The 26,747-nt window shown below is 30.0% G+C and overlaps 1 protein-coding gene across 1 annotated transcript in view; it reads left to right on the top strand.

The window, feature by feature from the left end:
- The window catches only part of LOC100571910 (agrin), a 197,134-nt gene that overhangs the window by 72,033 nt on the left and 98,354 nt on the right, over window positions 1–26,747 (top strand). Inside the window, exon 3 of the mRNA XM_008187613.3 lies at window positions 10,027–10,065. Coding sequence (XP_008185835.2) covers window positions 10,027–10,065 — 39 coding nt within the window. The remainder of the gene's footprint in view (window positions 1–10,026; window positions 10,066–26,747) is intronic.

Raw genomic sequence — 26,747 nt, 5'->3', positions numbered from 1 at the left:
CTGTTAATTGAACGATCGATGACTGTGGAAGTACAACGAAATAGTGTATTCGGGAACCATTCATGAAAATAATAATTATTATCATTAATTTATTATTGTGGTACGTTTACGTTAACTGTTGGAAAAATAAAACGTTCACTCGATAATTTAAAGGAACAACACTGAGTTATTCGACGTTCACGTTTTACCATTGTACGCGATACTTATAAGGATGTATACAATAACGGTGTAGGTATAAAGTAGCAAGTGAGTTAATTGATTTCATGAGCGTAATCGAGCGAGACAACGTCATGTATGATACGCACGGACGCGTCGTTGAACACGTATCCTCGAGGTGTTTATCGATATTGTTTTATTTTTTTTTCCACAAATACAATCATTAGTGCTCCAACGACAAACAAACAACAATCGCTTTTGGCCAAGGGGTTGAGCTCCGGAATGTCTCGAGTCTGGTAAAATGTTTAAACATTGCAATATGTTTCACTTTTACACTATTGTTTATTTTGGGCTGTCCCGTAAGATGTATACATATATAATACATACAAATACGTGATCGCCATATACACGCTGTAGTCGACTAACATTTGACCGACAGTAGTTATCAGCTAGATGTAAACAGTCTTAAATGATGTGATTTTTTGGGAGGGGGTGCATAATGTTCACGTTTTGCGACCCGAGGCCGCAAACACCGGATAATATTATAAATAAATAGGTAATATATATATTATGTATAATGCAGTGTCTGTAAAAGTTCATATTTCGTGCAACGGAGCGTGTATATTATACTGGTGTATAAAAGTTTCTCTATAATAAAATACTGTTCTCGGACGTATATTGTATAATATATTATCTCTCTTGTCCCGCCCTGTGTCTTGTTAGCTTCGCGAAACCACCTGACCGCCCGTTTAAGGCCGTAAATTGTACACGAGAACTGCACCAGACGAGTTCGAATCGAGTTAAGAGGACGTAAGCGTAACATCTTTTACACGCACTCATTATTATTATTATTACAAAACCTATTTTCAAAATATAAAATTTATAGTCAAAACGTTAAAATCGGATAAATAAACCTACATACTTATTACAAAAAATACCAACTGGAAGTATAACATTATTAATCGATTCCTACCGAGGCGCGTCTTACAAACTAAAGCGGGTCTTAGATGGGGACAGAGTAACATTTTATCGGTAATTTGTGTAACACAGGTAAGCTATGTTTATACTTCAGTTTGAACGGTATATACGCGTTTATTCAAAACGAGAAATACAAAGAGTGGTTTCCCCATAGTTTTATAATATATGTTAATCAGGGACTGTCTTTTTTGCTGATTTCCTTTAAGCCGACGTTGCGTATACCCCACGGCTAGTATAATAGTATACAATAATATGCATGTTCAGTTGTAGTACATTCAATATTACACCCCCTAAACCTCTTATATAGTCATATAACGATAGGCTCGATTACACTGTATATTGCAGTGACTAACATACGTGTCATGATATTTGTTTCGTGAGTGAATAATTTCGAGTACTAATCTTGACTTAAACTTAATCAAAAATCGTTTTTCATTAATTGAATGATATGTATTTTGTGCACATCAAACTAAATTTATAAAATAAAACTTTTCGTACACGTGTAATATACGCATGCGCGTATAAACACACATATGTGAACACATACACACATACATACATACATACATACATACAAACATACATATAGCTGTCAAATAAATAAAATAAAGGCAAAAAAAAAACATATGATTTGTGTTATTGTTAAAAAAAAAACATGTGTCAGAAAACCCTATTTGCTAATATAGTCCTCACGTCAAGTATAGTTGACATCAGTTTCTTTAAGACACTTTTATTTTGTCAACTTATGTCGACATACGAATTACGAACCCATTTATAGAATTGCATGATCACATGCGACAAACGATTTTGTTTTTCGAAATGTGACAGTCAGTTTCGATTTCGAATAATATAATGTTTTATGATTTTATCATGTCATTATAAAATCCAATCGGGGCTGCGAACGCAAATTTTTGTGCGCTGTTACTCGAGGAAGCCGTGTCCTAGCTATAGAACAACCAGAAACGATCGAAATCAGTACACCAATGTCTCTATTTGTTCAATGGATACACTTTTAATCGGAGTCAATATTAAATTTCATTGTAGCAATATTGTAGAGAGTTTACTACAATCAATGTACCCACCTATAAATTGTATCAGCATAATATACATTTGCGTCATATAACTTTATTTATATCAGTTCGACGATACATTAGTTCAACTGATAAACTGCTTGAAGTATTCCCAGTGGTTATCCAAACAATAATAGCCGTAGGTACCTATGTGTCAAGTACTCGAGTGATACACGAAATAAGATAAAACATAATATTATCGACCGGACGACATCCACTGTCCGGATGTATGATATTATTAAAATAACGCCGGTCATGTTTCTGTCGCGTTAATTAGATGCTATTATTATATTATTATATTACTATGAATAATGTTCCGAACGATTTTACACGATTCTAACAAATGTATTGTGAATGTCGGACAGTCATAAATTTCACCGCGCTGTTAGACCTCGACTACCGACCCGTCAGTATATCCGATAGTAGATATGTTCACAATGTTATATTGTATTCCTGTTAGTCGGTAACTATATATCTCGTATTTCGCGAATTCCTTCGTATAGTTAACATAATACGCACCGTAACTCATCGCGGACGATCTCAGGACTTGACCACTAAGATTATATTCTATACACGACCGTCGGAACACCTTCGACCCTCATACCAATTTTTTTTGGATTTTAAAAAATAAAACAATCGTACCAAAAGCGCTAGAAGATATTGTCTTATAACAATAAATAAATATTTTTAAAAAAACAATAATATTATATTATATACGCGTGTATATAAAAAAAAACAACGTTCGTCTGAAATGAATAACGTTTTCTTGTACATAGGTACGGTTTTTTTTAATAACAAAGTTAACAACGTTATATTTCATCGGCGTAACCTACGTTTGTAACGCGTCACTGAGGGTATTCGGGACGTTAAAAAAGCAACTGAACTTTCGTGCATTTTACGAGTATAAAGAGTTCCTGCGAAAATAAAGTTTATTTATTCTTATTTCATAAGCAAATGTTTTATGGTACCATAAATAATTACGAAGCGCGACTTTTCACCGGACACGGACTACTTCCACTGCATAGAATCGCTTCCACTGCAATAAAACACTCTTGGATTACAATCTAGACCTAAACCTTGATGTCCTAAGGGTTCCAGCGTTTTATATAATCCAGAGATGGGCAAAATGTACTCTCTCGGTTATATAATGTAGACGAATCGTGATTCCAGGTCGATGAGCAAGATTTCATCCCCCTTTGGGAAACCGCTGCGCGTTTTCCTATAAAAAAAAAAAAGATACGAACTTCATAAAAATCTATTTTTACTATATTTTCCTATGCGTGACTGAGTTAATGTGCTTCTGAATTGCAGCTGTCTTCTTGTTATTGTTTTTAATCATAAATACAACCAATATTTATATAATATAGTATGGATTTGTTATATGGTAAACATTTTCGGAAACCGACGATAAAAAACGAGATAAAAAGAAATTATATAATTTAATACCGTAATATAATAATATAAAGGTCTTCTGCCTATATTTAACCAGACCAAGTTATTTTTTCAAGAACCTCAGCATCGTACCAACGTTGGTCAAATTAAGTACATAATATAATATTGTGTATTTTCCGAATTTGTAACAATAATATATTTTATAATCGTTGTTTAAATAATAAATAATTTTTAATTTGTATTTAGCCCTTGTGTACTATTAAATATTAATATTACGTGTATATAGGTGCTCCGAATTTTTCCGATTTATTCTTATTTGTTTATTTGTAGTAGATACGCCGTACTCACATCATTGATTTAAATTTTTTAATTTAATTGTATATTACGAAATCGTATAATTATTCGTCAAGAACAGTCGTATTAATGCAACATTTTAAACGCAACGAAATGTTCGCGAATCATTTCAATACGTTCAATCGTAATATAGAGTAGATTTTATTTGATTACATTATTTGATCCAGGGATTTCCACGTGTTTAGAGACCCTAAAAAATAAATAAATGTATTAAATGTGTTTAATAAATATATTATATTTAATATTTATTGAAACAGTACCTGTAGAGTTTACACAGCGAGTATTTTATTTTGCGAACAAACAAATACTCAAATGCGCTACGGTCACGAATACGCGTATGGTGTTTATTATTTGTTCATCGGTTAAAAATAATTGGATTTTTGAAATTGGTGAAGTGGGATCGTAACGGGAAGCTCGGGGTCGGGGGGGCCAAAAATGGCGGCGGAGTCTGCAGAGAAATTACACCGTCGATCGGTCATCGTCTAAACATGTCGATAAGTAAATCCTACACAGTATCCTATTTAACGGTATTACTTCCGTAACAGGGAAACTCTGTACGTAATCTTACAGGCTGCTACGGTCCTTTATAAAATTCACCCATCCGCTCTCAGCCACAGCCGCTGACGACCCCGCCCGAACGGAGGAGCTTATGCTCCAGTACGCGTACTTTCTTCGTCGTCAATATATACTTATCAGTCGTGCAAATGCGCTGGCTTACCATGCACATACCGGATAATTTAAAAGAAAACGTCCCAAACGGCATTTTAACCCGTCGATGTTTTTTTTCCTTATTATATATTGTAAAATCGAAAAACAAATCGAGTGCATTTTTTTTTTGTTTTTTTTTTTTTTGCAATCATAATAATAGATTTTTACCTTCTATAGATTTTTATCTACGAGTAATAGATTTATAATTGCATACTACATCAGCATTACGCGTTGACAATGAAAAAAACTTATCTATCTAAAATATTCATATATTATTTTGCAGAAAGATAGGAGTGTGGTAAGTTGACGAACTTAAGGATTGATTTATATTTACATTATTAAATAATATTGGGAAAATCTTGAAATTTTGTATAAGCATTGTCTTAAATATGAAGAATAACCTGTAATAATTTCAAGCTTTAATATTAAAGGGTTTATCACTTATAAATTTTACAAAAAAAAATTCTGAATTCGTCATCTTACTTAAGTTTACTTGTGTAAATTATTACATAGATAAATCAATGAAATATAGAATAAATATTTTGCATATTTAATCTATGATAATATTAAACATTTTATAATGAATTACTCAAGGTAAATTATTGAACATAATTTTTAATTAAATTACATTTAAGGAATTTATTTATTTAATTTTATTAAAATGTTTCATACAAATTGTATACACAATGAAAGTTCAATTTCACAAAATAGTACAATTTATTATTCTTTTGTAGTTTCTCACCATTGTAATCCTAATAAATTAGTTGTTCTAAAAATTGTATACTTTTATTTAATGTACAGGTGTAAGTTGACGATACTCGTGTCATCTTGCCCCACAAATTTTTTTTAAACGTTTTAATTATTCATCATAAACTGCAGTTTATCATAGTTATCATAAATATATTCAAAATATAGGTAATAAAATACAGTTTCTTAAGTGTAAAATCGATTTAATAATTATGCTTACGGTATTCGGGAAATCGTTACTTTAAATGAACCAACAATTTCATCAAAACGTGGTTTGGGGAAGAAACATCCATAAAATATTTAATTCTTATCAGAATAACCTCGTTATCGAGAAATTAGTTGTTCGTAACATCATGTATGTAATCGGTTACTAATATCGATTGATATCATAATTTGTAAAGAATTATAATCAATTCGTCAACTTACCCGACTCGTCAACTTACCACACTCTCCCCTACTGCGTATTTTTCTTAGGGATTATATCCCTATTCCTGTAAACTAACGAATAATATATTACCCAAGTTAAATCAAGTATCAACTAATATTAATTTTCACCAGCGAAAACATTTTAATCTTGAATATCACTTTTAACAATAATCAACTAAATTTATAAAATTTATTTATCTATTAGCAAAACCAGAACATCTCACGACTTACGAAGGGCGATCACCCACACCTCCCCCCCTCACGCGCCTGCTATTCGGATACTATTGCCTTGCTCAGTTAAGTCCCGTTAATAAAACTGACGAATAAATAACTTTTATGACAGTAAATATTACGAGACTTATGTATAATATTTAAAAGATAGGTATAATAATACGTTATACGAAGAATATAAGCTTTTAATAATCAGCTGTAGATAATATTTATTTTTGAATCTGTGAAAAACAATAAATAATCTGTTTTCTGTATTTTAACTGCATGACTGCTATATTATCATAATTGAAACAAATTTGTATTTTTCGTCCAAAAAATAATACATTCGGTTTACTGCGATGTTATGATTATTGTGAAATTAACAGAGGAATCGGACGAAGCAAACAAAGCCTTTTCAACAATTTCCGTTTCATACTTGTGGGACTTGTATTGCGTGATAGTTTTTGATTCGGCGTTTCAAATAATAATAATAATACGAAAAAATACCAATTTTATAGTCAACATTGAAATGTTGCATTAGCATCGTTTGTAATTGAAAACATCAACAATTTGTATTGTAAAAACACGGACGGAATATAAAAATGCAACTGTAGTCGTATACCTATATTTTACATATCTACGGCGTTTGCGCGTGGCGTATTGAGCTATATTATGAATTTTATGAATAATTTGAATGGTGAAAAACCATTATGTTATAAATCACTACACTGTATATGATAATATATTATATTATATAATATATTTAAGTCACCTGAATAACATTTTACTTTTTAAAAAGCTCTTTTCGTATATCGAGCATAATAAATTCGTTTATTTTGTTTTGTTGATCATTTCTCCCCCCCCCCCCCATCATCGCAACGTCGGCAACAGCAAATGATGTATACTTCTATAATATTATATTATGGTTTGCTTCTCGTCCCCACCCTATCGCACATATTGATATTAAAATAGCGATAACGGTGTTAAACGTTCCATCGTTTTCTGCAGTAAATCTTATGCAATATAAAACATATTTTCTATGCGTGTGCGGGTGGTTGTAATAACTAATAAATATTAGATATATTATTCTTTGGAGTGAAAATTAAAACTTCTCGTACAAAGAAAATAAACAATACAGATTATCATTATTATCTTACATAGGTACTGTAGGAAGCTGTATATTATTTCGAGTTAAAAAGTTTTAGTTTGTTTAATGTCGTTATAGAATTATTTCATTCCTTTATCATTCAATATAAATTTATTGAAACAATAAGTCACTACAGTCACTACTTCGTAATAATTAAAATAACTTAAAGTGTTTCAATGATAATATTGGAATGTTATTATAGACACCCGAAGGCTAAAATTACATCACATTTACAATATTATAATACATCTTCCAAGTATGGCTAGTGATTATGATGTAGATTAACATATAATTATCATGTGTAATTTTGCACAACAATTATTATACAGTTGTTGTATTATAATTAAAATGTACAACTGTTTAACCAAAAATCGTTTAACTTTTTATGGGACCACCCATAGTAGTCAGTCGTACACGCACGGACTCGTATAAATTTAAAGTTTTCGTCACATACATTAACTTTAAACATAGCGAGTGCGCAATTATTCAATGTAATATTTTTATTCTAAATTCACACGATTTCGTAGTATACACTTAACCCGAAATCGACCGTTTATAATTTATTTATAACACCACACTATATATTTTCTGTCGCTTGAAAATTACGAATTTGTTTAAAGATGATTGCAGCCACAGTGTTTGACTGCAATTTAAACTGAACAATATATACCTACTGTACGACGTATTAATAATCTAAACACGACTTTATCAGCTATAGTATAAGGTCGGTTTTTAACAGTCGTGCAATATTATTGTCTTTATATACTCTATGTTTGATATTGCGGCAATGCAATGCCATTCATGTTCGAATTCAATCACGTGCATGTGCCGTGTCGGAAATGTATAGGTAGGTATAGGCACTGTCAGTGGTAACGAGTTACGTGTAATTGGAATACGTTCAAAAGACAGTTTTATTGTCTTTTTTATTTTCCTTACCAACATAGTAATATATATGTTTTAAAACGCCTAAGACCTTTGGTATAATATCTGACATTCGATAGTTCAAATATTATCGTACGTATGTTTACGATACGTTTTTTTTCTCTTCTGCTATCGACCAAACACGATAATATGGTGTTGCCGGAAGGCTGACGAATGGGGGAGCACACGAATTTTTGTGAGAATATTGCTGCCTGTGTTTCGTATGTAGGTATGCCATAAAAATACGCGTGTGTTATAATTGAGTTCTCTTTGCGAGAAACTACACGTCAAAAACACAAACCTTTCGTGGATTTCGTAGGTTGTATAAATAAATTATTATTATTATTATTATTATATTGAGTACCTTGTGTAAAAAAAAAATGTTTCTTTTCCTCCAAAGGCCCGACGCGTGCAAGAAGAAAGAAAAAAAATTCCAACATATTGATAGCGGAAAAATATTATAAAACAAGCTTTGAAGGATTTTAATTGAAAACATTGATCTCGACTCACGTCATTGCCAGATGTACGGTTGTTTATTTGAATGCAAAGACATCATTTTAATCAGCACGTGGGCTTTAATTATGTCTTTAGAAATACAATATAGGATCGGATAATATTATTAACATCGCGATATCGTGGGTGGTGATTGGTTATATCTCAAAACATTATATACTGTTCAGCAGAGCAATTTTTGATATTAAACTGAAATAATATATTATTAATTCGGAACGATTTTTTTATGATTGTCAAATATGAAAATGTATGAAATTTATCTGCGTTTAATCTTGAAATTCGTTTTTGTTTTAAACAAAACTTAAGGCAAACAAACCGATAATGTGAATTATTTAATTATAGATCATTAATAACTAAACCTATATTATGAATAAGAAAAAGTCGATTTTTAAAAAATCAATTTAGAACCTTTTGATTTCGAGCCCACCATATCTAACAATACCCTATTTTACTCAAAATATAGTCATAATATATTATCTAGTTTGAAAGTGATGGTAAGTGTCTCTAGGCGACAATACAACATATAGTGAACATTGGTGTATTCGATTTCAATCCATTTTTTTTTTTATTCCTCCGATATATAGAACCAAAATTGAATCTATTTCTCATAAGAATGGTTATTATCTTTTGTAAAATTGTACATCAACGAGAAACAGTTTTATTAATTAAAACGTACAAATTATGTGAAAATAGATTATAGCAATAAATTGGAGCAAAATAACAACGACCAAATACAGATTTAAGTAACTGAGAACAAAGTTACTTTTACCGTATATTAGTTTTTATTTTCCACGAATAAATTGTGATTTAATTTAAATATAATATTATACATCTCGGTTTTGGTTCACATCGGTACCTCGCTTTAGGTGTAATGAAAATAAATAAAAATGTATTTATGAACTGAATATTTAACAAAATTCAGACAAAAATATTGTAACAGCAAGTAAGTTACTATATATTTTGTTCTTACTGTCGGCGTATTTTTTTTTAATTTAAAAGAAAATCACTTTTTGAAAATTGTTCGTTACAAAATCTACCTTTTCGCTGCTCTAGGCTCTCGCAGTTAAACGACTAACGTTTTGACATCTCCGAGTTCTAAAATTACATTGAGATTTAAATTTTATGGTGGACACCTTTGCCGGTGTATAGTGTATACGTGTAGCTAAGATAAAATTCGTTAATTTCGATGTACGACCGTATTAAAGTCAATGGATTGGTATCGCCTTGTTTTTATTGATTTTGTGGTCACACGTTAGTAGAATTTTTTCATAGTAAAATATTATCTATATCATAATAATGCCTTCTAAAATTACCGATGATTTGGTACATACTTACGTATGTCATATTTTATGTATAATATTATAATATAGCACTTAAACTGATTTCGTAATTCACCTGTTTCAGATGTTATAAATTGGTCTCCGAAGACTGTGGCTCTACAAGGTAAGACATTAATGAATATCATTATTATAATTTATAATTCCAATACTATACAATAACTTACGACTCAGTTATTTACCTGTACCTACCGCGGTTGACATATTAAAAACGAGTGTGTGTAGAAGTGCATTAAATGTCAAATGGGTTTTTATACGATTGGATTGGTTTGCTTTGTCCCCGACAAAAATATAATTATGCAAATGCCGCTGAGAGGTATTGGGCAAGGTGCCTATACTTTGCATTGTGTTTTCGGAAAAATCGGTGAACCAATAACGCCTCACTGTCGAATAAAATCGATTGTACCTACTTTTCTTTTTGAAATATCTGGTAGTTCGAGTGTTATTATTTTTACGTGACTGTATAAAGTGTTATCGCTTGAATGTCTGAGGACTTTGAATTAACTGTTCTTTCGGTTTTTCCTTTGTTAAATGTATTTTTATAAACATAAATTAAATGTGTTCAATACATATTTTACACTGAACATATTTATTTTTTTATTTTTTTAATTAAACGATTATTGATTAGTTTTCAAGTGTCATGCGTATAATGTATATTCCTGTCTGTAATACAAATATGGCCTCCACCACATTTTTATCATTCGCAGTGTATGTACCCCCTTGAGAATAATCGTTGATTAATTTTGTCTGCACATCTGTAATCAGATCATTATTATATCTTAATTTGTGATTAATTTGAAATAAATAGTGTAGGTATCTAAGAATTTCTCCCTATTAGTCCGTCTCAATACCGGTAAAGCCTATTTATAACAAAAATTATTCATATTTTAAAAATTGCAAGTAAAATTGTAACATCTAAGTACTATTATAGACTATATAGTAAATGGAACTAATTTGCAAAATCGGCATTATTGAATTATAAATTATAATACAAATAAATCAACATTACGGAAATTTAAAAAGCTTATGTTTTCACGTTAAAAGTATTGAAACTTTGATTTGCATGGTAATTATTATTGGTTTTCTGTATTTTTATAAGCTTTGAATTACATCATAACAAAAAGTATTCTATTGTATTCAAAGCTTAAAATCAAATTCTATTTTTAAAAAATAAGGACACCGGAAAACTTTTTGTATGTGAATGTGATTCGTTCGAACACACTTAAGAACATTGAGTAAATATTATATTTTAGAATTTTGTATTATTATTATTTTAATTATAATATAAATTAATGTTTCTGTAATTTAATTTAATAATATCTAACAAATATTAAAATTTTAAATCGGAAAAATTACATGCATTTATAATATACTTAGCCTTTATTAAAAAGTACTATTGAAATCGTAAACATGAAAGGGTCGTTGATAATGTCCATACAGCATGTTTCCGGGTCCCATAACGTAGCTCAGTAGTCATAAATTGTATTTTGCATATTTTAAAATTTACTACCACGATATAGTGTGCCCGGTATATGGCCATTAAGCTGTACACGATCCACCCTAACAAACTTTATAGATTTACTAGGTGAAAAGACAAAAAAATTAAAATAAAATGAATAACTTTAATGTAATTTTTTTCCCGTTCATATTTGTTGAGGTTCGCGCTATGGAGATTGGCCCATTGTTCTAGTTTTAATTATATTCACACTCCGACACCCAAAGAGAGTCAAAAGAAGCCTTTTAACTTTTGTTACGCTCGTGAAAAATGATCAGTGCACAGATTATTTCCAAACCTCTTACAGTAAGTAAGTAAGTAAGAGACTTTTTTCTCACTCAGATAAGAGTAAAGAAGAAAAAAGGTAAATAACATATTAATGACAAAATGCGTTTATTATTCACAAGACACTGACGACTAGGGAAATTCGAATGAGATATGTTCAAAATTCGTTACAGAACTTGAAGTTCTCGCTAAACTTCTTTTAAACTGATTAAGTGAGTTTTAGTTGGTTATAATCTAACAGATTTAACGTCTAGACATCACTGTTTCCTAGTAAACGTTACCGTAACTTAAACTTTTAGTGAATATGCCAACACGTACGTGTTTAAGTTAAGATGTTTTTGTTTAAAACATTTTTATTCATGCACTTTACGGAAACGTAAAAAACCTTATAAAAAAAAAGAAATTGACTGTAAATCAGTGAAATGTTAAAATTAATGTTGTTCAACTTTGATTATTCCGTAATGTTGTACAAAACACAATTAGGTATGTATTATATTATTTACATTCTCATTAAATGTATAAATGTATACATTATTATTATAATGAATTATAAACTACATTACATAATATGTAATGATAGACTATCAATTATTGATAGTATTATGATAGTTCAAACTGATGTAGCTTAGTAAAAAATACAAAATTACACAATCGCAGGTTTTGAGGCTTTAATAGAATTAGTATATTCTTAAAAGAAGTTTTGTAATCAGTACTAATATTATCATACTAAGAAGTGGCATTAAATAACACGCATTATATGAAAAATGTATTAATATTAAATCCGTGATACGATAATCGCACTCATAGTTTTACATTTACAAAATTGCATGATTTAATAATTATTTTTCCGTGAAACGGACTGCTTTTTACAAACTATGAAATAGGTTACCTACTCGTACTTTGTTTTGTTGATCTAGAACTTTCAAATTAAAAATAAAGTTGATTTAGTTCATTAAAATGTGGTGAAGCTCACTTCCTAATGAATATATAATGTTTTCTATGAACTATAACATCTCTCAAAAACAAAAATGCTGAGTAAAGAATTTTAACAATGTTTAACTTATATATTTTACATTGTTTCTTGAAATCATGATTTAAAACATTAAACCTTTTGTAATATGTTTTTGTTTCTGATAAAACGTAGGATTTCCAACAATTTGTAAAATTTTTCATAAAAATAATAATATCATTAAACTTTATGTTTCGACAAAGTAACTCTGCGGTATGCAACGACAAAGATATTTCTATTAGATTAGTTTTCCTGTTCATTTTTAAGCTTAAACATCATGTATTAGTTTATATAGGTACATACCATTATATTTAAATCGTCAAATCTCAGATAATTTTTTTTAAACATTAACTTATTGTATACATGAAAAACCGATAAAAAAAAGCCTTCAGTGAAAAATGTCAACTGTGATATGGTGTACATGGTGGATATAGCTAGCTATATTATTGTGAGCGTCTAGTAATTTCACATGCAAAATTTTTTACAACAAACCTCGTTACATAATATTACCGTACACAATACCACTTCCGTATAACAGAAAAGCTGTAATAGTAAACATATTATGTCGGAAATTCGCCTATTCATATTGAACGATATTAAATGTATAAAAATGCAAATAAGGCCAATACAGAAATCCTGTATCTTTTATTTTTTACCAATATATCTTTTTATTCATCTCGAAATTTTTGGTAGCTTATAATATATTGTTTCGTGACAAAAAAAAAAACACCCTTTATAAGAAATTAAACTGTGCATTGTATATCTATCAATAATTACGAATCGATTGGGAAAATATAAAAATATGTCTTTTGTGGCAAACACCGTTCCAAGTTTAAACCATGTACATATGAATATTTTGAATAAAAGATTAATATTTTAATTAACGAATTGTGAAATAAAAATCACACCTTAGTGCTTAATCGACCGATGCAGGGTTGCTTTGTTGCAGTAAGTAGTACGTTGATTTCTAGACTTTTGCAAGTAATCGCCTCGTTGAGTTTTTTTTTTTTTGCTTCCCGATTATTTCTGGGCCTATATTTTAGCAATTCGGTAAATTCTTCGGGACCTTTGGGACACAACGAGAAATCAAATTACAAGTTCCACCGACATTTATCACTTTTATGACCTCGTCCGAGATTTTCACTGTGTTGCGTACCGTTTCCTTTCCGTTTATATACTTTATTTCATTGTTATTATTGTTATTTATATGAAAATTCCGCAAGTGTGTGTATATGGCAGCAAAAATTCTTATCGAGGTCATGTCGCGGAATCAGACGGCGTAAATTTTTATCCCGCTAAGATTTATAGTGTTTACTTTTCCCTTTTTTTCTTTTTCCACGCGGCCTTTAAAAATAAAATAAAAAGCGGGCAATATATCGGACCCACGAAAAATATGTTACGGACCAGTTAAAGTGTCGACCGCAAGACATTCCTCTTTTTCTTTTTATCTCTATATTTTTTTTTCTTTGTTCTAAAAAGTGAAAAATGTCCGAACAACCGAGAGAATGTTGTTCTAAACGTATACGAGTAAAAACCAAATACTTGTTTTTGTGTTATTAAACTGTATTTTACTTAAGTTATGTTACTGCATACAAATATACGTGTAATATACACATATTGTATTCAAAGTTACAAACTCATTGTCCAGTCTATCTTGAATCCTAAATTTCTGTTTTCTCTATTTGTAATGGCGAACACTCTACGTTATTTACGATTAGACGATTTCTAAATTTAATTTGCTTCAATTTAATAGAGTAAAATGCATATGAAAAACTGTCTAAAAAACTTCGATTTATATATTGCTATATCGTCGTATTAAATTTAATTGCCATCGTAAGCTATAAAGTCACGAATCCCAAAAAATAACCGTGGTTAAGCCAATTTTATGGATTTTTAAATTTCCTTATTTTGGTACAACATGTCGAATTCTGAGGAAATGCCTACCAATTGAAAACGTATTCTTTAAAGTATAATATGTTGTGATACTAAAAAAATCCGTAACTACTATAAAAAAAAATATTTTTTTTTCAGAACTGTTACCATAGTGACTTAGGTTATTTCAGTTACAAGGACGATACATATATACATTAAATATTTTATATATAACGTCTTATCCGGTATAATACGTACACGACGAGTATAAAACTATAATGAACAAAAGTATGGGGGGGAAAAATGTAATATTATCTGATACAACGACCGAGTCGTAATGATGTTATTCATATTCATAATCTAATATGAATCTCTACAATGTGTATTTTTTTTCCTACTCAGAAATATATAATATTATTATGCACATATTTTTTTTCTCCGCGATCAACTACCACAACAACAAAAATATAAATATAAATAATAAATACGAATCGGAATTTTATCGACAAATTTCGTTCCCAAATACCCATTATTGTAAAATGTATTGGCACACAAAAAATGTTTATTTATGCAAATTATTGGCACTGACGGCGTGTTCGATATGCAATATCGCTACACTGTTGTGTACTTTTAGACATTGAATGGGTATTATAATATAACAGTATTTTTACAAGATATCGGAAATTCGGAACTACAAGATGAAGAAAAACTTAGCAAACATTTCACGTCTTGTATTTTGTTTAAGCAAACAACAGCAAATCTTAAATTTAATCCATTTCATTATAAAATTATTATAATATTTTATAAACTGAGACCAGTGAGATGGTGAAATGTTGATACTAAAATATGCATGTATAATTATGTATTTTATAGATTTCGCGTCTTTAATTAATACATTAATTACGGCCGATTTCGAGTAAGACTCTCTACTATTATGGTGTAAGGTGTGAATAGAAGTTTTATAAATTGTATTTAACGTTAACTTAAAAAAAATCAAGATAAACATTTTGAATGATATTATATCATTGTACAAGTAGGAATAGGTACGAGATAATTTAACTATCCAAGATTACAGATTATATTAAAAAATATGTATAAAAATGATACCATTGTAATTCGTTAAATAAAATTAATAAATGTCTTCATAATTCAAAAATTCACTACAAAAAAAATAATATTGAGTTTTGAGAAAATTTTAAATATGTATAAAAAAAAATTTATATAATAAGATAAAATCTTAAGTTAACTTCAAAGGTATAAAATATGAAAGAGTCTAATAATAATGGTCACAAATTAATTGAAAATTATATAAAAAGTTACTTCCTACTGGAGAACTATATTATACTAAGGTCTTCTATAGTGTAATTTTCTTTTTATCAGAGATTATTGAAAAAAACTGAAAAAATGACTTTCTTAAAGAACCATACGTAACCAATTTTCAATCTATAAGATTCCATATAGAAAGCTTTAGAAACACTTCTACTTGAAAAATGTATTACGTATGAAACTGAAAAAAAGAAATTCATATATTTTAGAGTCATTTGGGTCATATTATAACTCAAAAATCATTTTTTTTTCATTCATTTTTTACATACTAATAATAATTATAATATTCACTATAACATTGATTTTAAATCGTTTTATAGTTTTGCGTATAAGCGAACTTTTTTAACTCTTACCAATTTTTGTTAAACGTATTATGTACTAATATTAGTACTTTAATTCTTCTGAGTTCCCTTTTCCATTGACTTTCCTAATTTGAAGGTATAATCTAGTCAAATAAAAAAAAATTGTCCTTAACATTATTATTAGAAGACGCTGCAGACGTCATCCAGAGTAATGCAACAAGCTATAACGTGTTTCTAAAAAAAATACTAATTAAATTTATGTCATTAAAATTATCTAAATCGATAAGATATTTTATTTTATCATAATGGTTGTTCTGAATTCAAATTATGATTATGCGTAATCGTAATCTTTTGAAAAGTTAAAATTTTCGTTATAACTTTGATGATTATTTTTTCATTCTATGGAAAATTATTATTTTACTCGGTGTATTTTATTTTTAAATCGAAACAAAAATAGAAAATTTGTCTTCATTTGAGAGATACTTTGAAGTTTGAATGTCTTTGATCACGTAAGAGATATTAGAATTCGATCTTCAAACTCAAATTGTAGACAAAATAAAATTAAGTAGGTATTGTTCAGGAAACCATACTCTTTTATTTATCACGTAATTATAATATATATTACAAAACCATTTATATCACCCTAAATTGTGTTGACATATCGAACAATATATTTTTTGAAAGAAAAAAAATTGTATTTACCATATAGTGTGGTAATGGAGGATTTTCATCAATATTATAATATAATATGATGTAAATTAATTTGATAATATTTCAATATACCTAATGCATATTTATGAAGCAAATTGTCGTGTTATAAATAGATTGTTTTTGAAATGCCAATATTAAATTTACACTACTCTATTTTAATTTGATATTTAATCTGTTTGAACATTTGATAATTAATATTGTATTTCATTTGTATTTTGTTGAAAGTGCAAAATGTGCGTTAAAATAATCCGTAATTTATTAATATTACATATTACAAGTATGTTAGTATTGTAAAACAAAAATATCAATCGTTGAAAACACGGTCGTCGGAAATATATACGTCAGAAAATATAGTGCTTACTGAAATATATTATGATCACTCTAAAACGAGTTTTCGATGAATGGAAATGGAAAAAAACCTCATTACTTGTTCGTATATCATTTTTCCCCGTTTGCTAAACAAGAAAATACCCAATACAATTTCATTGTCTGGCGGCACAATCGTGGACGGTATTATTACTTGAACGTTATATATAGTTCAATACTCGCACAGCTTAATCGTCAGTAAATTGGCCAAGGAAAATACCAATCTTCAGTGATTAAGTAAACCATTCGTTTGTTTGATCACGTTCGATAATTGTTGTATTTATCAGATGGTTTTAAAACAATAAAACATTAATAATTGTTGGTTAATAATCAAATTATTATGATCCAGCGATTTAAACCAAAACCTGATATACACACATGAATACCTAAAATATATTTTAACAAAGAAACACACTTTTTTTTTAGTATTTAGTTGTACCTAATATAACATTTGTATGATACACTTAATATTCTTATACCTACTAAATGTCACGTGATAATATTCATTTAAATAATATTATTTTCGATATGGGATACAGAAGTAACACAATATAATTGAAACTATTGTAAGTAATGGCCAATAAAAATAGTAATATGTGGTGCAGCTTGCCTTATTTTGTTGCGTGCATAATACCTGTTTTCGTTTTATACGTGTTGTTATCAATTGTAAATGATGATTATAAGTACATCTATTATAAAAAGTAAATTACATTTAATGTGTAATATTTTAATGCTCTTAAACGCGTAAAATGTGACTAGAAAATTGCACCGTTATAATATATTATTTATAATCATAAACAGTTAACGCCGAAAGAATTTCGTTTTGGCGAAAAGTTTAAAATTTTGTTTGTCGAGTTAGGAAATAATAATTGTTTTTCTTTATAGGTACTTTGAAAGTTGAACTTTTTTAAAGTAAACAGTTTGTAGAAATAATATTAAATTTCTGTTTACCTTTTATAATTAAGAGTATATCTTATATTTTGATTTTTAAATCATTAACATTTTAATTTAATGCAATGATTTACGCTTGCAAAAGTTTTATAACACATTTTGAAACGATATTTTATATTATCAGAAGTTTTTAGAGCATGCTTATTACTTAAATAAAAGAATGAGGTCTTGCGAAAAATGTTAATGAAAATTAGTAAATTGCATTTACGATGTTTACCGTCGAATGAGAACTGTTTTTTTTTATTGGTCGTTATGAACGTTTGGTAGGTACCACAAGCCTTAGGATTTCGAATGTTTAACCAACATTTAACAAACCATACATAATTAATCCTTATAATAATTGAAAAAGTTATTTCATAAGACCATAGGTTTAAAAAGAAACCAATCCATTAGTCTAATAAATTGTTAATAGGCTTTATAGTGGTAGTGCTTTATTGAATATCGATAGAATTATTTAATACAGCGCCGAAGAATAGAAAACTACGTTAAATACCTTTAGTTAATAATAAAATATTTCCAGATATGGATGCCATTATTATGCAAATACATATACATATATTCTGAATTTGTTTGATAAACACAATATGATATATTATTATACTTACTCAGTCTTAATAAACTGACATATTTGATATTCCATAATCATGACATATATAGTATTATATATTCAAAATATTGTATAAGTTATCATTTCAAACTTGAAATATCATTACCCGTTTTGTATGAGTAGATATTTTTATTTTTAGACATTTGTTGACTGATTAAAACAATTATAAACAACTAAATTATTAAATAAAAACTAAACGTTAATTACAATCTGTAAGAATATCCGGTTGAATTAATTATAAATGTATAATAAAATATACTCAAACAAAAATATATGTAAAATATTTCCGGTACTTAATTTGAATTAATGCAAACATACCCGACGAATTTTTTAATAATATTTGTTGAATACTAGAAAGTACCTATATGGCTATATATCACTTTAATTTAAGGAGAATGTATCCACGTCGTTTATTTCATGAATTGTATACGACTGGTTAAAATGAATCCTTTAGATGTTAAATGGTATAATAACTAACATTTTACTGACTGCAAACTCTGTTCTATATTTTTTTTTTATTGAATTAAACATAACGATAAATTTTCATACACGCGATACTCCTTATAAATATGTATATGAATTAGTATATACAGTTAGTTGTGCTGTGCATAAGTACACAGATAAGTCAGTACTGATTAATGACAAGTATTAATGTCAAATTAATCGGTAGAAAAAAAGACTGATGAACGAGAAGAAAATCAGAGTGTTACTACACACGAATAGCTAGTCAAAGACAATTGCAACAAGATTGTTAAATAACAAGTTTGGCGCATCCAAAACATTCGATCCGCCCCTTTTGGGATTGTCTAAAGGTCGGGCGACGTTCGTAAAATACTTAGACTGCAAAAGACGGTTTTACCTTCTACGCACGCCCATTTTGTCAACAGAAAATAGAACATTATATATTATATATTATACAACCGCGATGAGTGTTAATATTAGGTTAGCATTTAGGTTAGAAATGATACATTTTAAGTACCTAAAGTGTTGTTCCGCGTATAATATATGTTTTTAAATTTTGAAGTTTTTCGAGCGTAAAAAACATTACGGTAAACGCTCCGAGTCTAAGATAAAGATATTTATAGTTATCTTGAAAAAGTGTACCGAATATTATGGTTTAATGTTTGGATGGATGAAGCTATTATATAAAGCGGACGTGTAGCTTTGTCGTTACTTACAATCGAGAGAATTTCTATAAGAAGGGTAAAATACGCAAAAATCGTTTACGTCTCGTAAAAAGAAATCCACGCATTACAATGGAGCCGGTTGCGTACGTGTGTTTTAATATTAAAATTATGTCATTAAAAAAGAAACGAAAAAAATAATTATGATTTAATATTGCAATGTCTATCCGTTTTTATTTTCTATCCGCGTATAAATTGTTTTACACAAAAGTAGAAACTAATAAAATATTAAGTTAAAATACTGTTAAAACAATTACATTGCGTAAATAAAAATTAAAGGCTTAAGGGGGCTGCAGCCGGTTATGACAAAAGTCAAAACTAATGTAGATTTGACCAATCTAAACATTAATTTTATTTGTTGTTGTGTTTTTAAATATATTTAAATTCCGTATCATAAAATAAACCTTAAGGGGGTGGGAAGGGGCTCCAGTCAATGAAAAAAAGTAACTTTTAGATCAATAAGCTAGACAAAACTGGAAGAATTTGGTTTGACAGATTTTAATTTTGAAAAAATGGTTGAATTTATAAACTTCTATACTTTGTTTCTTGGGAATCACTTTTTTTTATTTAAAATCAGATGTGCCCAAAATAAATACAAATGTAATGCAATTATTTCATGGGATTTCCAAAAAAAAAAATGCTTATTTTAAGGTAATTTTAAATTGAAAATTGAAAATCGACTTCCTAAGAAACCTAGATATTTTATCAATGAATTCAAACATGTAATTTAAATCGGACATTCCGAAGTATGTGTAATTTACCACCGCTTATTGGTCTAAAATACGTGAGTTGCAGCCCCCTTAACCGCACCTAACTTGTATATTCATAGTTAAATGATGTACTTATATAAATTTACGTTTGGAATTATATTTCTCATTGAAATAAATTATCTGTAAACAATCTAATTGTATGAATACATTTAAAAAAAATGGTTCAGTAATACTTTTAGGACACACTTATTACTATTTAGGTATGTTTTTCCAGCTTGACGGCTTTTTAATTTTATAACTCAGGTGTAGAAGCCAATAGAACATAAATCGTTATTTTACTCACCTACACAATGATAAAACATAAATAGTGAAGTCCGTAAAAATGAAATTGTTCGTTTTATACGCGGAAAACCAAAAGACACAAAAGTGCAGTTTGGTATTTTAGATGTTTTAAACGAAACTGTGAAGGTACAAATTTAATTTGTTTTGGGAGGGGGCAAAAAAACGGAAAGTCGTTAGCTTATTTTATTTATTCGCTCCCCGGAGCTTCCGCTTTCAACCGATACTATTAAAATACAGTTGTCCTTTCGTACGCGGTGGTCGTCGGTGGGCGTTGCGATGTGACTGTAAGTCGAATATAATATAATATTAACTCGAACTTAACGAAACCCACGCCGCCGCGGTTACGAGGACGCGCCAACATGAGGTACCTATCGAGGTGAGCGGTAACCGAATTCGACAGGACCACGTTTACGGTCACGTCGATTAAATAGCTTTCGATTCCAATATTTACCAGCGCGCAGTACTTACATGGTATAGTATTTTAATTTTGCACACGAACGTAGGTATTCCATATTGAACGTTTTGCCTCTGCGTATAGGTACAATAATATTATACGATAAGATATTATGTAGGGTGATTCACTAAGCATGCCCACCTTTTTAACAACGCAGTTATTCAAAGTATTCGATTTTTGGAATTTTTAAATATTTTACTTAAAGTCCGTATGTTTGAATAATTGCGTTCTGTGGCAATATTTTGGGTACTTATTTTTTTCAAATGAGAACCCCACTTTATCACTTAAAATTATTCATTAGATCATTTTTTTGATTAATGATGATGTATCGAAATAAAAATTTGATTGAGTAGTTTTTGGATTGTTATAATGTATACACTATAAATATAGTAAGGATAATTATAGTCATTAAAAATGGTTTTACAGAAATATAAAATATTGAATATAGTGTTTATTATAATATTCAGGGGGTTTTCGAAAATTTACAATGTTAATATAAATTACTTGTCATAATTTTTGAATCATCATGGACTCCATACTTTTTAAACAAATTATCACATGAATCTATATTATCCTTTGAATGTTTCGTAACTAAAAAAACTACTCGTTCAAATTTTGATATAGATATATCAAAGTTATTAAAACACTATCTGGAGTAAAAAAAAAAAACAAAAAATGGGGATTCTCATTTAAAAAGCAGAAATGCGGATCACCACAGACCACTGGACACGATGATATAAGAAATGTTAAGTTTTCGAAAATATGACCTCATAGTAAATTTAAAAATTCTAAAAATCAGGTTTTGATTAACTATAGGTACATTAGGGATTAAAGAAAGGTGGTGGGCACGCTTTGTGTATCACCATGTATATCACCACGGGTTCTGTAATCGCATACTATTATTAATATTTTCATACAATATCGAAAAACTACTCCAACGGTTTACGGGTTTGTTTATTGTTTTTTTTTTTCGTTTCATATTATAATCGCTATAATATATAATATTATATATTATGTTTCATTATAATGGCTTAACGGCTGGTAAAAACCAATGTTTTCAACAGAAACAAAAAAAATCTCGCGTTGTCTACTCGAGCTGTGTAAAGTATATATAATATGTATATACGAGGTCATTTCGAAAATCCCAGGTTCTATGCGCCGGGCCTGGGATGGTCTATTGTTTCGGAAGTTTTATATCCACGCCCCTCATTTTATTAATCACCTCCATTATTGTCGCTTGTTATGGCCGAGACCTCCGTTCTCGGTTTTTCCCACGTCAAAACCACCTCGGCCCCTATCGTTACCTACTTTTTTTCGTCGCCCCGCCCGCCGCCGCCGCATACTCGTCGAAAAATTTTGCCCCATAAGCCAGACGAGTGTGTCAAGTTTTCGGCGCGTCGGTTTGGGTAGCTTTTAATCAATTTGTTAGACAACGGAGGACGGGTTTTTTTCCTTTTTTTTTCACTGCTCGCCTTCCAAAAGCTTCCTGCCCGTTGACAGCCGCTAATCTGCCTCTCCGGTGATAAATGGCCTTGGGACCGCCCGCCCGCCTTCCAACCATCCCGCCGGAAAACGATGATTGAGAACACTGCTGCCCGAAATGAACTCATTTTTCACGAGTGGCGGTCGCCGGGTCCCGATGACAACCGCGGAGTGCTGGTATACTTTAGATGTACAAAACACGTGGTTATTATTAAATATATATGTATAAGGGTCTGAGACACATACACACATAAGTACATCAGCCATTTCGTTCCGCTTAATGCCGAGTAAAAAAGAAATAAAAATACGTACAAAACGCATTTACGAAAAGCCGTTAGTGAAAATAACATCGCGCGCTTAACGCACCAAAATTATTAAATCGATTTCGTTAATATTTTTTTACACTTCATAAAACCTATCTTAGTTGGGTATACAAATAATATTATAGGTACATACAGAGTTGTAATATGTTTACACAATTTCCCCAAGATGTACACTTCACATTTACGTATCTGTACAAGTGAAATATACACATGTAATGGGCTGTTAAAAACATTTAAAAAAATATAATTTTCCACCCCAGATGTCTGCTAAATGGTACACACTTTAAAAAATGTTATAACACTGTTCTTTTGAAACACTTATTGACGAGTTTAAATATCAATTTACATATTTAGATTAGTCGGCCTTTTTAAAGGATCCTGCCCATTAAGTATTTTATGAGAGAATGCATATTTTTATTTCATCAGTGTTCCCGGACACACGTTATTGTAGAATATAGAGTTTGAAAAACTTTAACAATAAATATTAAAATATTTTATTCATTACAATATAGTCTTTTGCTCATATAGCTCGAATGTGTACAGTTAATTTGTATAAATAATAAAAGGTTTGTATTGAAATTACTTGCATTTTAAATAGATACACCGTGTACACGGGGCATAACCATTATTTAAAACTGTAAAATGAGTATTTTATTATTCGTATTAAAAAAAAAAAATATGATTAAAAAGGGGCAAAACTTCCATCTTTTAACTTTAAAAAAATTCGAGGAACTCTAAATTAACATTTTTAATTATATATTCTCATTTTCTGAGAATCTTCTTTTTAAAATATTAATATAATATATACTTCGTACATCATGAAAATGTATTTTAAACGTGAAAATTATGGGTTAATTAAATAATAGTAAAATATGACAAAATTGAATAAAATAACGTATGAATAATAGTTATAATAATATGAAATATATAGTATATAGTTTTATTTCAATAATAATAATTGCATAAGTAATAACAGTTTTTTTTTAAAAAAACACCATTAAAATGATTACTCAGTTTAAACAAAACATTCATATTAACTCAATCGTAATATTTGGATACTGTTAGTTATCCATTAATATTTGTTATCTGTTAAGTACTTTTATGATAAAAAATGAGTTAAATAATATTTTGATTTATTTATACACTACATTGTTCAGTATATTGACACAAAGTATTGATTGCACTCAATAATAGCCTGTAAGTTAAATTGATATAATAATATTATAATTTTTTATTCATTTCTATGGTGATACGCTCCGCTCAGAATCTAAAATTGCATGATATGGATAGTATCATTGAGTATATTATAATAATGTTATAGATAATGAAAAGTCCGTAAATAATAATAATATATTAATTGTAGAAACAAATGTGATGGTCGAGCGATTTTTAAAAAAATAATATAAATGTATTCTGTAGTTACTAAATAATCATAATCATCCAAACAATGTAACTTAACGTTATTTTCAGAATAAGTATAATATATGGTTAGTGCAATATTTATTTTAACAATTAATCCAAAACTCAACATTTTTGTATGCATTCCTGTTTTTTTATTAGAATTCACTATTCTTTAAGTAGTCAATAAAAAACATGCACATTTGTAACTACAAAATTATTTGAAATTTTTTGCATTTTTAACGAATTTTTATAATATATATTATATCAAAATATATTTGATCACTTTTTTTTTTTTTAAATTAATGTACATTACTGTTCTTGTCGGCGTTGGGTGTCGTTAAACTGGACATCAACCTTATTTTAATGTGTTGATATATTTTATGCAATTAATAAAGTTATTATTATTTATTCTAGTGGTAATAAATCATGCAAATGTCGCCAAAAGTATATAAATTATATGCCGGGGGGAAACGAACAAATTAACCGAATGAGAATATAATTTTTTTTATGAGGATAAAAAACGAAGAACATTGAGGTAGAAAAATTGTATTCGCCGTATTATATATTATTATTATTTATATTATTGTAAATTCTCGCACACAATTCAGTGCGAACACTCGGAAATAATCGTTGAGACGAGAATTCTATTCAAAAGCGCACGCTATTGTTGCATTCGGAGAGGGAAACTTTTTTATTATTATTATTATTACTATTATTATTATTATTATTTTTCACTGGAAAACGTTGTGTTTCACTTTTCCTACCACGCGTTCTCACCTCGCTCTCAAAGTGCATTTCTCTTCCACGAAACACACACTCACGCTCTCACACATACGTCGCTGCACACACTTATAAGGTCAACACTAACCGCAGTGCACCGGGCGTTCCCACGGGATTTGCTGAACTTTCATTCAACTCCTTAAAGGTATATACAATATACCATATCGGCTATAATATAACGCACACACAACTGGCCACTATACAATTCCACGGTCCCCGTACCCTCCCTCACCCCATGGCTGTCCCAAAGTTTTACGCTCAAATCGTCTGCCCGAGGTAAGGGTAAAGGTATAGGTACCTACCTATATATAAGTACGCCTTTATGGCGTTATTAGCTTGGGAGACACTCTTTGGCCGTTTGGCAACAATAACGCGCGGTTAAAATGCGCGTCTATAATAAAACGTTCGCGCGGCGAGTTTGGCCCGTTTAAAAGGTTACGCCGGATGTGCGCGCAAAGGTTCGCAGCGACCTTCCGACGATTATATTATTTTCATCGAGGCCCGCGAAAATTGACTTTTCTGCGAACAAAACTTCGTTTCGCAAAACGAGCACGTCGGACCCGCGCGACAATCAAAATATTATGTTATGTTACTCTCCGTCATCGCCGAGGAGCGAAGAACCACACAATTCCTTGCAACGCTATTCCTATTAGAAAAAAAAATACGCCCTCCTCCCTCACTCGCCGTAAGTCGACATTTATTTTCGTGTAGTTTGTTTTCATATCCCGGCTATCATTATGGACGACATAGCTGCCACTAAATGCAAGCGCCGCGCCGTATACAAACTACAAAGACGTATATATAAGGACATCGACGTTGTACCTGCATGCCATTTCCACACAAGAGACTTGGTTTTTCTAAAACCTATGCCATATAAGGAATCGAGTTACGTACAACGTCGTCGGTTGCTATAATAGTCGTTAACGACCCTCGAAATACACTCGACACGTTGCCCGTTCAACAAATTATAGACATAGGCTACCGCGAGCTCTTATTACCTGATAAGCTTCGCGAACGAGGGCTGTCCCCGAGACAATTATTATAATTAAATATTTCTTTTCGTCACGGTGTTATCGGGTAGGTATATAAGTACATATTATTCAAATGTTTACCCCCCCCCCCCCCCCCCCAAGCTCAGTGGTACAACAATGTAGGTACCCTAAACTAAAATCGTCGATACTCGGGGCA

Source organism: Acyrthosiphon pisum, chromosome A2 (assembly GCF_005508785.2).
Source record: "Acyrthosiphon pisum isolate AL4f chromosome A2, pea_aphid_22Mar2018_4r6ur, whole genome shotgun sequence".
Classification (NCBI taxonomy): Eukaryota; Metazoa; Arthropoda; class Insecta; order Hemiptera; family Aphididae; genus Acyrthosiphon; species Acyrthosiphon pisum.
Note: the sequence above shows the minus strand (reverse complement) of the source record. Positions and strands in the feature narration are given on the sequence as shown.